The 16,393-nt window shown below is 42.4% G+C and overlaps 1 protein-coding gene across 21 annotated transcripts in view; it reads right to left on the bottom strand.

The window, feature by feature from the left end:
• DST (dystonin) overlaps positions 1 to 16,393 on the bottom strand; it is a 516,386-nt gene that overhangs the window by 196,114 nt on the left and 303,879 nt on the right. For all 21 annotated transcript variants that reach the window (XM_070361385.1, XM_070361379.1, XM_070361397.1 and 18 more), the window contains 3 exons: positions 6,087 to 6,199; positions 5,885 to 5,991; positions 2,285 to 2,404 (listed from right to left, as the gene is read on the bottom strand). In XM_070361385.1, the coding sequence (XP_070217486.1) occupies positions 2,285 to 2,404; positions 5,885 to 5,991; positions 6,087 to 6,199 (340 nt within the window). The remainder of the gene's footprint in view (positions 1 to 2,284; positions 2,405 to 5,884; positions 5,992 to 6,086; positions 6,200 to 16,393) is intronic.

Here is a 16,393-nt window from a genome sequence, read left to right on the forward strand (position 1 = left end):
CCTGACCCAGAGATCAAGCTCGCATCTCGTGCATCTCCTGCATTGGCAGGCAGATTCTTTACCACTCTCCCACCCGGGGAGGTATTCCTTCATAAAATAAGATAATCAAGGATGCCAGTTCTGAGCCAGCTGGTAAACAGGATCTAAGGGATCTGAAGAGGATGTAATTAGGGCTGTGAGCCCAATTCAACATATGCTGCCCAGGCATCTGGATAATGAAAACCACAACAGTGTCTGTTAGTTGCTCAGTCGTGTCTGACTCTTTGCGACCCCGTGGACTGTAGCCTGTCAGGCTCCTGTGTCCATGAGAATCTCCAGGCCAGAATCCCGGAATGGGTAGCCTTTCCCTTCTCCAGGGGATCTTCCCGACCCAGGGATCGAACCCAGGTCTCCACACTGCAGGCGGATTCTTTACCAGCTGAGCCACCAGGGAACCACAACTCTACTAAGGATCTCATCATCCAAATAAGAAGACAAATCCTTTAAAAGATACACTTTGCAAATGCTGTACTTTAGCTTTTACTTTTTGGAAAAATCATCTGATACGATTCTCATAAAATGGGGTGGGAAGCATTCTTCTCTATTTCATGGTCCATCCTTGAAAAACAGAATTCTCATCAGACAGGACTAAAGTTTGCGTTCAATGTCCCATGGCCAAATTAAGCAGATCTTACAGTAAAAAAAGATAGTACTGGTTCCTGCTATTATAAAAGTCTGAGCCATATAATTAAATTATTATCTAATTTATAGATATTAATTTGGGAATCTCTTAAATATATGTATATTATGTTTATTAACAAGGAGCTTCTAAAAATTATGTTGATAAAATAGCTCCACATTTAGTAAGTACACACTGATTATTTCATCCTAATTCATGCTGCTTTAAAACAAGTCCATGAAAATGTTCGAGGAGACATATTTATCTGAAGGATTCCATTTAATGTTTTGCTGATTAAGAAAATTATTCAGTTGGCCAAAAAGTTCCTTTGAGAAAAACCCAAATAAACTCCTTGGCGAACCCAATATTTGGTATTTCCCCATGATGTATTTTTTTCCTATATCCTGTCTTATCCCAGACACCAGCAAGTAATCTGTAGTCAAACTTCTTCAATAATTTAAGCATCTGCACTAATCAGAAGCCAGCATGAATTTACTCAAATGTCTGGACAATCAATCTATTTGAAAATAAGTAGAACTTGAAATCTAAAAGTTGGCTAAACCCAAAGTGCAACATTTTAGGATGTCCATCGGTGAATAAGTACAGAATGCCATCGTGTGCTGACGCTGTTCACAGCAGATGTGGTCACGGAAGGGGGAGGAACGCTTTCCTGCCGGGAGAGGTTACCATCCACACTGGGAGACATCGCACAAAACCGCTTCAGAAAGACCCAAAGGAGCATCACATGGACACGCGCCAAGGAGCCTGGTGCCAAGAACAAACTCCCCGTGGCAGCGTGAGTAAAAGCTGTTCCATAGACGTTGTGTGCAGATGCGTGGACGCAATTGCTCATGTGAACAGGGCCTCTCCTAGATTAGAACCATTCCTGAAATTCCGATCAGGAAAACAGTGTCTACAGTTCAAGGAATTAGACCTTGTTGTTCATATTCACATGAGCCATGGCTTGAAATAAAGTACACTACTCTGCTATGACAAATCCCAAGGTTCAAGAAGAGTCAACTTATTTTCAATGTTTATACAACTACACCATCTTTCAATACCTCTGTGACGTCTCTGACAAAGAGACGGACCCAGTTTCTTAGGCAGTAGCACCTGTTCTACTAAACCAGGAACTCATTTACCCCGGGAGTCGGGTACGTCCTTTCGAATTCGTGGTGAAATACTGAATGTACGTCTTGTACCACAGAAGCCTCTGAGGCCGTTTCTAACGGGATGTGACCACAGGCACACGCCCGGCCACCCCTGTATTGCACAAGCTTCCCACACAGCTCCTGCCCCGGCCACCTGCTAGCTCCAGGTGTCTCCCAGGTTCCAAAAATAACACCACAACGTCATTCCCAGAGACCCTCCCATATTAACTCTCAACAAGGCAAAGTGAAGGGACTATAAATTTAAGATGTTGTTGCTCTGATGTTTTAAGTATTGGTGTTGACTTCCATTTCCTCTGTATAATAGAAGATGGATAAATAAATAATTTGCCTGCTAACTGGTACCTTGCCAAGGCTAATTTTTCTTCAGTTTCTGAAATGATAGAACCATTTCAGCATTTTTTTTTAAGGTTTAGTAATAAACTTAACCCTACTTAACTTCTGTAGGGACACAGACCTTGAGTTCTACAGGATTATTAGGAAACGTTCTCTCCGACATAGTGGCCACGTGGTGTCTGATCCACTGGACGAGGTAGTTGACCATATTCTGGTATTCAATCCACTTGACTTCGACATCCTACAAGGAGAAGATGGCAAAGAAGGTCTGTATCTGCAGATGGCAACATTCACGTCTAACATAGCCTGGCCAGAGGTCATTGTGTGGATCTGTGGGTCTTTAAGCCTGACAGAGAGGACCAGTTCAAGGTTTTCTTCATTTCCTCCCAGTCTCAATTCTGTCCACTTAAACAGCTCTAAAAACATGCTATCAACAGTTGACCACTAAGACTCCCCTAAGGAACACCAACTCTGATCCAAGGATCCAGGCTGACTGAGGTACCTTGTTAAGGCGGCTTCTGAGGCTGCACTGAAATGTAGCAGAAAAAAATGCCATGATCAATTTGGAGTGTTTCCCGGACAGTCAAGAAAGGGAGTAATGGCCTGCAAAAGCCAGGTGAGCTACCTTCTCTGCCAGCCTAAGTCTACCTGATATCTGAAACTCAGAGAACTACATAAGACACAGGAAACTTGACAGGAATGAAACCTACAGGAAATGTACATGGGGGGAATCATTCAATATTCCTTAAGCAAACTTTTGTTTTTAAATGAAGGAGACTGGAAGACTGTCAACTGTTTTTTTCAATTAAGCATTTGAGGAAGTGCTTATGATGTTCAAAGCACTGTGGTAAGCACTGTAATAAAAATATACTTTAAGAGATGATCCCTTTTATCAAAGAGTTTTCTGTCTAGACGAGGAGGCAAGAGAGAGTCATAATATAAACAGTTATGCAAAATGAAAAGCAGTACCGAAGAAGTGTTGAAATAACAAAAGTGGGTAGTTTATGCGAGGCATCAAGATAAAAAGTGAGGTGAGCACAGATGTGCCTCAAAAGCATCACCTGAAGGCCTCTTGGGAGAGGCCGTCCCTGGGCGGCTGTGCAGTGAGCAGGAACTGGAGTGGGGGGTGGGAGGGACAGACAGGTGACGCATGGGATGGAGGCACGGACTCTGAGACAGGAACGCCCTGGCCACCACCAAAAGCTCACGTGGGAACTGATGCTGGGAAGAACGGACACATGCAGAGCCATTGGAGGTCAGTACATCTAGACCGCATTGAGCCTTGCAAGCCATATGAAGCCGTGGGAGGTTTCCAAGCTAATATGCCGACAGTGTGCAGAGATGATGGTAGAAGAAAATCAGGGGAGCCGGCAAGGCCACAAGCAAGCTCACATCCTCATCCCGGTGAAGGGGTGGGAGCGAGGAGCTGCGTGCAGGCTGTGGGGAGGAGCCCGGAGCGGCCACAGGCACGTTCTTGGGCAGCTCTAGCCTGAGTCACAGCAGACACCAGAGCGGAGGGTGAGCACGGCAGCAAGTTGCTTGGGGACCAGCCTTCAAGACAGAGCACACAGGAGGGAAGAGGAACAAGCCTAAACCAGAGCACACGGAGGCGACACAAGAGACCAGAGAGCTCCTAAATCCTCAAGATGAAACAGAGTAAAGGTGGCAGCTGAAGGAGCAGAGTGGCCAGGGCGAGGGGGTCCCCCAGGAGCACAGCATGTGTGGGGCGGGGGTCCTGTCCTCCAGAGAAGCACAGCGCTCGTCAGCAGGGCCAGCACGACACGCACGGTGAAAATACACTGCAGGCTTCCGGAAGCATGGGACTAAACCAAGAACCCAGAGCCATGTGTCAGAGATCCTGCCCTGCTACAGAGTCTGACAAAATCCAATCACCCTCCTCCGGGCCTCACCTTCAAACCAGAACACAACACAGAGCGGCCTTACTTCCTGTGATCATATAAGTCTATAAACTTGAAAGTGATTTCGGAAGTGAGATAGTCTCTACAGAGAGAAGGATAGCAAACCGGGTGGCTGTTAAACAGCAGCACATTAAAAAAGAAAAAAAAAACTCTCAATTGAGTGGTTCCAGTTTTCATTTACAAGTGACATGCAACTCTGAATAACCTACTTTACGAAATGAAATGTTTCTGAGTTATACTTGAATTGTAATGGTGGAATGGTACCATTAAAATACATATAGTATCAATTTATTGAGTAGCCTATTAACTCAAATCCATTAAAAAATATTTGACATTTAAAGACTGTAAACCCATACAACTCGACAATACAAAAACAACTGAATTGGAAAGTGGGCAGAAGCTATAAATAGACATTTCTCCAATGAGAACGTACACATGGTCAATAGGCACATGAAAAGATGCTCACCATCACTAATTACTAGAGAAATGCAAGTCAAAACCATAATGAGGCATCACCTCACACTGATCGGAACAGACATCATTAAAAAGTCAACAAACAATAAATGCTGGAGAGGGTGCAGAGAGAAGGGAACCCTTTTAGACTGCTGGTGGGAGTGTTACAGCCACCATGGAGAACAGTATGGAGGTGCCTCAGAAAACTAAAAATACAATTAGCATATGATCCAGCAATGCCACTCCTGGGCATACACCCGGGCAGAATTCTAATTCAGAAAGAGCCATACACCTCTACGCTCATAGCAGCGCTACTCACAATTGCCACGACATGGAAACAACCTGAATGTTGATCAACAGATGAAAGGATAAAGAAAATGTGTACATATACACAAAGGAATACTACTCAGCCATGGAAAAGAATGAAATAATGCCATCTACAGCAACACGGATGGATCTAGAGATCGTCATACTGAGCGAAGTAAGTCAGACAGGGAAACAGAAATATTGCATGGCATCCCTTATATGTGGAATCTAAAAAGAAATGATACAAAGGAACTTACTTACAAAACAAACAAACTCACGGACTTAGAGGACGAACTTATGATTGCTGGCAGGGGAGGATGGGGAAAGGGATAATTAGGGAGTCCGGGATGGACAGGTACACACTGCTATATTTAAAACGGATAACCAACAAGGACCTACTACATAGCACATGGAACTCTGCTCAGTGTTATGTGGCAGCCTGGATGGGAGTGGAGTTTGGGGAAGAATGGATCCCGTTGCTGTTCATGTGAGACTAAAGACAAAAAGTTTTTTTTTAAAAAAAGAAGATATGGTACATATATACAATGGAATATTAGTTGACCATATAAAAGAATAAAATAATGCCATGTGTAGCCACATGGATAGACCCAGAGGTTATCGTATTAAAAGGAAGTTAAGACAGAGAAAGACAATTACCACACAATATGAATGGTATTGTATCTAAAATATGACACACATGAACTTATCTATGAAACAGACACAGAATCACGAACAGAGAACACACTGATGGGTGCCAAGGGGGAGAACGTGGGGGAGGTAGGGACTGGGAGGCTGGGATTGGCAGAACTATATTCAATATCCTATGATAAACTATAATGAAAAAGAATATTCAAAAAAGAATGCAAATATACAGATAACTGAATCACTTTGCTGTACACCATAAATTAACAGAACATTGTAAATCTACTACACTTCCATTTCTTTTAGGTCATATGAACAAAAAATATGACTGCAAAAAGCACTCTCAGAGAATTCAGTCAACTGTGAGTTATCAACTTCAGAATGGAAAAATCAATACTCACATTTGCCCCGATGCCTTCACCACCTTCAGGGACTTTGGGAAATGCGTCATAGAGAGATGATACATAAGTTATTACTGACTTTTCATCAGGTGAGGAGACATCCACATCTAAAAGCAGCAACATGAATTATTTCAGAATGCTGATCGATTACTTTAGATCAGACCTTCCAGCCCGTCAACATCTGGTCAAGACAATCACTCACCTTCAGGATCCAGAAGTCTTATAACACCGATTTTTTCTGCTACATAGAAAGCGTGCTCTAAATTTGCAAGGTTGCTTTGAACAGCAACAGTATTCATGTCTATCAGGTCCGGCCTAGGAGAAACATATGCTGTATTAATGAGGCTTCTCACTTGCCAATTCAACATGAAATATACATGTGTACTTATTGACATAACAACTCCTGCAAATCTTAATACTAAGCGTGTGTTGAAATACAGAGCTTTTCAATCCAATCTTCACCACTGCTCCTGTGAACTAAGAATGCCTCCTGCCATATTGGTTAACAAGGATGCTGCAGTCACCAAGCTGTCACATTATGGCCGCCTGGACCGTGAGCCCCAAGGGAACTCAGGATGGAAACACCCGAGTTTCAAACCACCAGCCCAAGCCATTAAACTCACCTCAGGGCGAGAAAGCACGGGATCCTGGCCCCGGGCAGCTGAGGCACAGATCAAAAAAACGAGCTAGAGGAGCTCAGAGGCCTGCACCTTTCCATACACAGAAAAGCACTCAATTCATTAACTTGAGAGATCTTGTTTTCTCTAGTTAATTAATCAGGTAGTCTTCTGATGTTGCGACTACCTGATCTCTGTTGCAAAGCCCCCATACATCCTGGCCTCCCCGGCCTCTTCAGAGCCATCCCTCAGAGCCGTCTGAGAGGCCGTGTCCTAGGGTTAAGGCTTTAATTTTGTTCACCAGATGTAACTCTCACCTTTTAGATCATTCAGTTTTTCAGTCAACACTCACTTCTCTCAGAAACTTTTGTGAGCCAAAAGCAATTGTGGAAAAATGTAACAACTTTCATGTATAAAATTTCAGCAAAATCCACAAATTGCCCATGATCAGAACATGTATGAGTATCTGTCGCATTCAATCTATTTAAGCCCCATTACCTCAACAGTATCCTTCTAATCCAACTGGCAGCTTCTCAGTGTTCCTCCCAAGGAGCTCAGGCCCCACACACTGTTACCCTCAGGGTACCACCACGCAGAACACCCTTCCGGTCGCAGCCCCCCTGCACAGGCCTGCCCATCCTGGGAGCAGACATCCAGCCCCACCTCCTCCGGGGCCGTCACTCACCTTCCCAGCCCTCATTTCCCACTTTGGTCCCTGAACTCCACCATGCGTAGTTGCCCAGTCGTGTCCAACTCTTCGCAACCCTATGGACTGTAGCCCACCAGGCTCCCCTGTCCATGGGATTCTCACGGCAAGAATACTGGAGGAGGTTGCCATGCTCTCCTCCAGGGGATCTTCCTGACCCATGCACTGAACCCACATCTCCCGCGCTGCAGGTGGATTCTCTACCATCTGAGATGCCGGGAAGTCCTACTCCTAAGCCTGTGCCAATTAATCTGGCACCTGGAAGAATCATATACTTCTTTGCCCTTTAAATTTACTGTTCAAAACTGCATCTTGTTTCTCCCAACCGGCTAATTCCAAGATAACAAGAGCCACGTGATTTTAACAGACTTTTGTATTTTATCCTTCTACTGAGATAAACAGTGGCATATATATATTGTAGACACTGAATAAATATCTACAGATAAGGTAAGTAGATTGGTTATTACACAGAATCATAAAAGACTAAAATAAGCACCAGCTTATATCTTCACAAACACACACACACACACACCCCATGATGCTATACACCACAAAGATTACTTAAAACCGGCTCTATCGACATAGGATTTTATAAGACTTCCCAAATACTCCTGAATACTAAGTGTAAAACACTGTAGCCAGAAACTTAACTCAAGGCCAGAAGCCAGTCAGGAAACTTTCCTCTCAAAATCATTTAAAGAATGTAGAAACAAATATGGAAACAGTAAAGCCATCAAAAAGAGCAGTACCAACCCCCAAATCTCTAGGAACCTGTTTCTCAGCTTCTAAGGAAAGGCTCTCATTCCAGCCTCCAAGGGCATCCTGTCTCCCTCAAAATCACCCTCTGGGGTCTGCAGAAGGATGGGAGCGTTCAGAGGTAGGACAGGAGACTGAGGTGGTTATTCTGAACACAGCGAGAAAACAGATTACAGGACAGAAACAGACCACTAACTTCAGGGAGGGAGGCAGCAATCAGGACGCTTATCTCTATTAAGAAAGCAGACCTCCAAAGATATCTATCTACTCACTGTTTTACTGCACTTTCAAAGTGTTCGTAACCTTGAAATGTACCTACCTACCTACCTACGGATTTCCTGGGAATTATCTGGAAATTCTTTAATGCTTTTCACATTGCCACCAATATGATCACTAGAAAGGTATCTCACATTGATTATACAAACAATGAATCCGCTGACAACAATACAGGTAAATGATGTCACCTCTAAAGTAACACTTTTTATTCACAAATGTGTAGTTTGAAGAGTGATAACCTCAAGATTACTAAACAGGTGTGCATAACAGTCGAGACAAAAACAAATCTCTGAAGTTCAAAAAACTGCTTTGCATCCACAAAGTTCAGACATTTTGAAGAAATAAAAGCCAGTGTTTCTGAGTTTGCCAAGTCTCCCAACAAGAAAGGGCATGTTGTCAAGCAAAGCCTGCCATTAGCAGATAGAGTAAACACTGAGTAATCCCGGAGAATGAATCCAGTCATTGAAGAATCCAGCTTTCCACTGAGAGAACAAAGCACTCCTTCAGAATGACAGAGTTGTTTGAGCACAAAAGCAGCTGTGTAATACATCAATCTGGGATAAGCTGCCTCTGTTTTCCTGATACTTAACCCTTTCATGAAACAAAAGCTTGCAGGGGGTTTCCTCTGTTAAGACTCCAGTGAACAAAACTTAATGAAGCAAAAAGTGTTCTAAAACCACCCTGGAGAAGGAGCAGCCTGAGCGTTGTCGGAATTCTACCTTCCCTGGGGTCCCTCTGCAGCTTCCCATTCTGCTTCTCCTATTTGTCTGGAGCTTCCAGAAGCTGCACATGCTGGGACCTACCTTCCTTTTCCTTCACAGCTTCACTGGGATCATATAACCCTTAAAAACCTGGCTAGTTCCCACATATGCAAGATTTTTGTTTTCATTCTAAAGGCTTCATTTCACTGTAACATCCCCTTTTGTGGAATTTTTACAGGAAATTTTATTCTCATCTTAGGTTTCACTAAGCAAACACTGTATTATACTGTAAGCGACTGTTCGTGCCCTAGTTTACATCACTGGAGTGGGGTGCCATTGCCTTCTCCACACTGAGTATTAACCAGTCTAATTTCCCTGTTTTCTGAAAACCATTCCAAATTATATGATGTAATCCTCTGCCACCTAAAATTATACCAGTTTTTCAAATGGGATAAAAGCCATAAAAGCCATCTAAGCCTCACTTGTATTATTATTCTATGATGACGTCATCTTTTCTGAATGACTCCTTCATCACGGACAGCAGCTTTTTAAAGCACACCTTTACATACCACTTTTTTCCCCACTAAATTAATAGAAAGCGCTTACAAAGAAATAAAAAACGGGAGGTGATCACATACATTTTTCACACTAGATGTATAAAACCAAGAGACGCCGTATGAGGAAGGTGAAAGTCAGGCCGAAGCCACTTCTATGCATGCTTAATGGCTTTGTCTCAAAAACACAAGACAAAAAGGTACCAAGCAAAATGGCTATTGTCATAATACAAAATAATCTTGGATAAAAGTAATGCTTATCTTTCATACAATACCCAAATTAAAAGTATTCTTCCCGGACAAAACGGATATATGTATACCCAGAGGCATATATGGGCTTGCCTGGTGGCTGAGATGGTAAAGAATCTGTTTGCAATGCAGGAGACTCAGGTATAATTCTTGGGTCAAGAAGATGTCTTGGAGAAGGGAATGGCTACCCACTCCAGTATTCTTGCCTGGAGAATTCCACAGACAGGGAGCCTGACGGGCTATAGTCCACGGGATTGCAAAGAGTCAGACAAGACTGAATGACTAACTTATAGGCATATATACATATATATGCATGGCATTTATATAGAGAGAGGCATACACATACAGATATATAGATATATATAGATATATAAAGATTTCAACACTCACATTGATAGCCAAACTAGTGGAACATTAAAATTATATAAGAGATTTTTTAGTATAGATGCCCCAAAATAACTCTGCAGTCCCCAAGTGCTTTATCAGTATATTCTCTCACATAAGAATTAGATGGAATTCTACAAGAAAACTGTGACTTAAGTGTCATAAATGGCTGAAGATTAGGCTTTCGTGTTTTATCATGTCAAACACCAACAAGCCCAACCAAGAGGAACATGAAGCAAAGTCAAACAACTGGAAAGAAAGTCCTTAGAAACTGCCATGGGAAATCCCAGAGGGGCACAGATACACATCAATTAAGAGAAGAATATGTTAGTACAGACACAGATGACCAAATACTGAACCAAAAATGAAAGGATGCCGACAGGACGTATCTAAGAAATATCAATAGTCAAAGTCCAAATCAGCACTTTTTTCAAGCTATAGAAAGAAATGATTTAAATTCATGAAGTCTGTTACAACCTAAATATCCATCAGCAGATGACTGGATAAAAAAGATGTGGTATATACACCATAGAATACTACTCAACCATAAAAAGGAACAACATAATGCCATTTGCAGCAACTGGATGGACCTAGAGAATATCATATTCAGTGAAGTCAGTCAGAAAGAGAAAGAAAAGTACCATCATATCACTTATATGTAGAATCTAAAGCATGACACAAATGCACCTATCTCTATCTATGAAACAGACACAATCCAAAGAAAGGCAATACCAAGGAACATTCAAACTACCATGAAATTGCGTTCATTTCACGTGCCACCAAGGTAATGCTCAAAAAGCTTCAAGCTAGCCTTCAACACTACAAGAACGGAGAATAGTACGTGAACTGAGAATCTCCAAATGTGCAAGCTTGGGGCCACCCAAGACGGGCGGGTCATGGTGGAGAGGTCTGACAGAATGTGGTCCACTGGAGAAGGGAATGGCAAACCACTTCAGTATCCTTGCCTTTAGAACCCCATGAACAGTATGAAAAGGCAAAAAAAGATAAGACACTGAAGATGAACTCCCCAGGCCAGTAGGTGCCCAATAGGCTACTGCAGATCAGTGGAGAAATAACTCCAGAAAGAATGAAAGGATGGAGCCAAGCAAAAACAACACCCAGCTGTGGATGTGACTGGTGATGGAAGCAAGGTCCAATGCTGTAAAGAGTAATATTGCATAGGAACCTGGAATGTTAGGTCCATGAACCAAGGCAAATTGGAAGTGGTCAAACAGGAGATGGTAAGAGTGAATGTCGACATTCTAGGAATCAGCGAACTAAAATGGACTGAAATGGGTGAATTTAACTCAGATGACCATTATATTTACTACTGTGGGCAGGAATCCCTCAGAAGAAATGGAGTAGCCACCATGGTCAACAAAAGAGTCCAAAATGCAGTACCTGGATGCAATCTCAAAAACGACAGAATGATCTCTGTTCATTTCCAAGGCAAACCATTCAATATCACAGTAATCCAAGTCTAATACCCTGACCAGTAACGCTGAAGAAGCTGAAATCGAACGGTGCTATGAAGACCTACAAGACCTTTTAGAACTAACACCTAACAAAGATGTCTTTTTCATTATAGGGGACTGGAATGCAAAAATAGGAAGTCAAGAAACACCTGGAGTAACAGGCAAATTTGGCCTTGGAATACAGAATGAAGTAGGGCAAAGGCTAATAGAATTTTGCCAAGAGAACGCACTGGTCATAACAAACACCCTCTTCCAACAACACAAGAGAAGACTCTACACATGGACATCACCAGATGGCTAACATGGAAATCAGACTGATTATATTCCTTGCAGCCAAAGATGGAGAAGCACTATACAGTCAGCAAAAACAAGACCGGGAGCTGACTGTGGCTCAGATCATGAACTCCTCATTGCCAAATTCAGACTGAAATTGAAAAAAGTAGGGAAAACCACTAGACCATTCAGGTATGACCTAAATCAAATCCCTTACGATTATACAGTGGAAATGAGAAATAGATTTAAGGGACTAGATCTGATAGACAGAGCCTGATGAGCCATGGACAGGTTTGTGACACTGTATAGGAGACAGGGATCAAGAACTCCCCTAAGAAAAAGAAATGCAAAAAAGCAAAATGCCTGTCTGAGGAGGCCTTACAAACAGCTGTGAAAAGAAAAGAAGCAAAACGCAAAGGAGAAAAGCAAAGATATACCCATTTGAATGCAGAGTTCCAAAGAACAGCAAGGAGAGATAAGAAAGCCTTCCTTGGTGATTAGTGCAAAGAAATAGAGGAAAACAATAGAATGGGAAAGACTAGAGATCTCTTCAAGAAAATTAGAGGTATCAAGGGAACATTTCATGCAAAGATGGGCTTGATAAAGGACAGAAATGGTATGGACCTAACAGAAGGAGAAGATATTAAGAAGAGGTAGCAAGAATACACAGAACTATACAAAAAAGATCTTCACGACTTAGATAACCATGATGGTGTAATCACTCACCTAGAGCCAGACATCCTGGAATATGAAGTCAAGTGGGCCTTAGGAAGCATCATTATAACAAAGCTAGTGGAGGTGATGGAATTCCAGTTGAGCTATTTCAAATCCTAAAAGATGATGCTGTGAAAGTGCTGCACTCAATACGCCAGCAAATTTGGAAAACTCAGCAGTGGCCACAGGACCAGAAAAGGTCAGTTTTCATTCCAATCCCAAAGAAAGGCAGTGCCAAAGAATGCTCAAACTACTGCACAATTGCACTCATCTCACACACTAGTAAAGTAATGCTCAAAATTCTCCAAGCCAAGCTTCAGCAATATATGAACAGTGAAATTCCAGATGTTCAAGCTAGTTTTAGAAAAGGGAGAGGAACCAGAGATCAAATTGCCAACAACCAATGGATAATCGAAAAAGCAACAGAGTTCCAGAAAAACATCTATTTTTGCTTTAATGACTATGCCAAAGCCTTTGACTGTGTGGATCACCACAAACTGTAGAAAGTTCTGAAAGAGATGTAAATACCAGACCACCCGACCTGCCTCTTGAGAAACTTGTATGCAGGTAAGGAAGCAACAGTTAGAACTGGACATGGAACAACAGACTGGTTCCAAATAGGAAAAGGAGTACGTCAAGGCTGTATATTGTCACCCTGCTTACTTAACTTATATGCAGAGTACATCATGAGAAATGCTGGGCTGGAAGAAGTACAACCTGGAATCAAGATTGCAGGGAAAAATATCAACAACCTCAGATATGCAGATGACACATGGCATATGTCACTTTTTATGCCAGAAAGTGAAGAACTAAAGAGCCTCTTGATGAAAGTGAAACAGGAGAGTAAAAACGTTGGCTTAAAGCTCAACATTCAGAAAACTAAGATCATGGATCTGGTCCTATCACTTTATGGCAAATAGATGGGGAAACAGTGGCTGACTTTATTTTGGGGGGGGCTCCAAAAATCACTACAGATCGTGACTGCAGCCATGAAATTTAAAGACACTTGCTCCTTGGAAAGAAAGTTATGACCAACGTAGACAGCATATTAAAAAGCAGAGACATTACTTTGCCAAGAACGGTCCATCTCATCAAGGCTATGGTTTTTCCAGTAGTCATGTAAGGATGTGAGAGTTGGATTATAAAGAAAGCTGAGCGCCATAGAATTGATGCTTTTGAACTGTGGTTTTGGAGAAGACTCTTGCGAGTCCCTTGGACTGCAAAGAGATCCAACCAGTCCAACCTAAAGGAGATCAGTCCTGAGTGATGTTCAAGCTGAAACTCCAATACTTTGGCCACCTGATGTTAAGAGCGCACTCATTTGAAAAGACCCTGATGCTGGGAACGATTGAAGGCCAGAGGAGAAGGGGACGACAGAGGATGAGATGGTTGGATGGCATCACTGACTCAATGGACATGAGTTTGAGTAAACTCCAGGAGTTGGTGATGGACAGGGAGGCCTGGCGTGCTGCAGTCCATGGGGTCGCAAAGAGTCAGAAACAATTGAGAGACTGAACTGAACTGAATGATTTATGATGTTGAGCATCTTTTCATGTACTTACAGGCCATCTGTGCATCTTCTCTGGATAGCATCTAACCAAGTCCTTTGCCAATTTTAAAATCCAGTTGTTTGATTTTTCATTGTTAAATTGTAGGATTGTATATATTTTAGATATTAAATTACTTCCACATGTATGATTTTCAAATATATTCTAGCATTCGTGGCTGCTTTTTCACACTGTTGATACTGTTTTCTGATGCACAGAAGCTTTTGCTTTCATGTAGTCCAGTTCTTGTATTTTTTCTTAGTTACCCATGCTTTGGTAACATATGCAAAAAATCCCTGCCTAACCCAATGTCATAAAGTTTTTCTTTTATGATTTCTTCTAAGTTTTATAGTTTTAGCTTTTATGTTTTAACTTTTTATTTTATATTGGAGTATAATTGATTAACAATGCTGTGTTTCAGCTGCACAGCAAAATGATTCAGTTATTCATATGTATGCATTCTTTTTTATATATATCTTTTCCATTACGGTTTATCATAGGGTACTAAATACAGTTCCCTGCGCCAGCAGTAGGGCCTTGCTGCCTACCCATCCTGCAGGTAACAGTTTACCTCTGCGGACTCCAAACTCCCAGTCCTTCCCTCTGCCACCCCCTCCCCTCTGACAACCAACACTCTGTTCTCTCCACGATTCTTAACTGATGTTTTTAAATAAAATCAAAACCACTGAAATAAACCTTGTGATTGGAGATATCTGCTCATCTGAAAGGACACTGAGCAACAGTTTTCTTTCTCAGTTGGAAAAAAAAAAATAGAAAGATAGGCAGTTGCAAGGTCTGGGAGAGGGGGAGGGGAAGTTACTGCTCAATGGGCACAGAGCTTGAGTTTTGCGATGAAAACAGTTCTGCAGATGCGTGGTGGTAATGTTTGTATAACACTGTGGTTGTGTTTAATCCCAGTCAATTGTACACTAAAAATGGGTAAGGGGACTTCCCTGGTGGTCCAGTGGCTAGGACTCTGTGCTCCCAATGCAGGGGGCCTGGGTTCAATCTCTGGTCAGGGAACAAGATTTCTCATGCTGCAACTAAAAACCTGCATGCCACAGCAAAGACAGAAGACCCTATGCGCTGCAACTAAGACCCTGAGCAGCCAAATAAGTAAACAGTTTTTTTCTGTTACACGCCACGGCCCCTCAGCATCCGTGGTGGATCAGTCCTGGACCCACAGGGACACAAGTCCCCTGACGCTCAAGTCTCTTACGACCCTCCGCGCACAGGCAGCTCTGCATCAGTGGGTTCAGTCAACCCTGGGCTGTGCAGCTTTAGGTTGGTACAAAGTAATTCTGGCTTTGCACTGTTGAACTTTCGCCAGTTGATACTGGAATACATTCTTAAAGAAATGTGGTTGTGCTATGTATCATTTTAACAGGTATTTCTTGCTTTATGTTTTCTGCTAATGAATCATTACTTGCTGTTTATTTTATGTATATTTTAGACTATGGAAATGATGTTAGACAAAAAGCAAACTTGAGCAATTTTCTTATTCGAGTTCAAAATGGGTCATAAAGCAGTGCATTTGGCCCAGAAACTGCTAGCAAACATACAGCGCAAGGGTGGTTCAAGAAGCTTCAAGGAAACAAGTGCCTTGAAGATGAGGAGGTTCATTGGCTGGCCACTGGAAGCTGACAACAACTGAGAGGAGCATCAAAGCTGATCCTTCTACAACGACATGAGAAGCTGCCCAAGAACCCAACATCAACCATTCTACCGTCGTTTGGCACTGAAGCCAACTGGAAAGGTGAAAAAGCTCGGTAAGTGGGTGCCTCACGAGCTGACTGCAAATCAAAAAAATATATCATTTTGAAGTTTGTATTCTCTTATTCTACACAACAACAATGAACCATTTCTCAATTGGATTGTGATGTGCAATGAAAAGTAGATTTTATACAAAAACCAGTGACAACCAGCTCAGTGGATGGACTGAGAAGAAACTCCAAAGCACTTCCCTAAGCCAAGCTTGCACCAAAAAAGGAGTCACGGTCACTGTTCAGTGGTCTGCTGCTGGTCTGACCCACCCACAACTTTCCAAACCCCAGCAAACCATTACCTAAGAGACGTATGCTCAGCAAATCGATGAGATGCACAGAAAACTGAAACAGCGGCAGCCAGCACTGGTGAGCAGAGTGGGCCCAACTCTGCAACCACACCCAACCACACACTGCACAACCAAGGCTTCAAAAGCTGAACGAATTGGGCCATGAAGTTTTGCCTCATCTGCCATATTCACCTGACTCTCACC

This window comes from Bos mutus, chromosome 23 (genome assembly GCF_027580195.1).
Source record: "Bos mutus isolate GX-2022 chromosome 23, NWIPB_WYAK_1.1, whole genome shotgun sequence".
Classification (NCBI taxonomy): Eukaryota; Metazoa; Chordata; class Mammalia; order Artiodactyla; family Bovidae; genus Bos; species Bos mutus.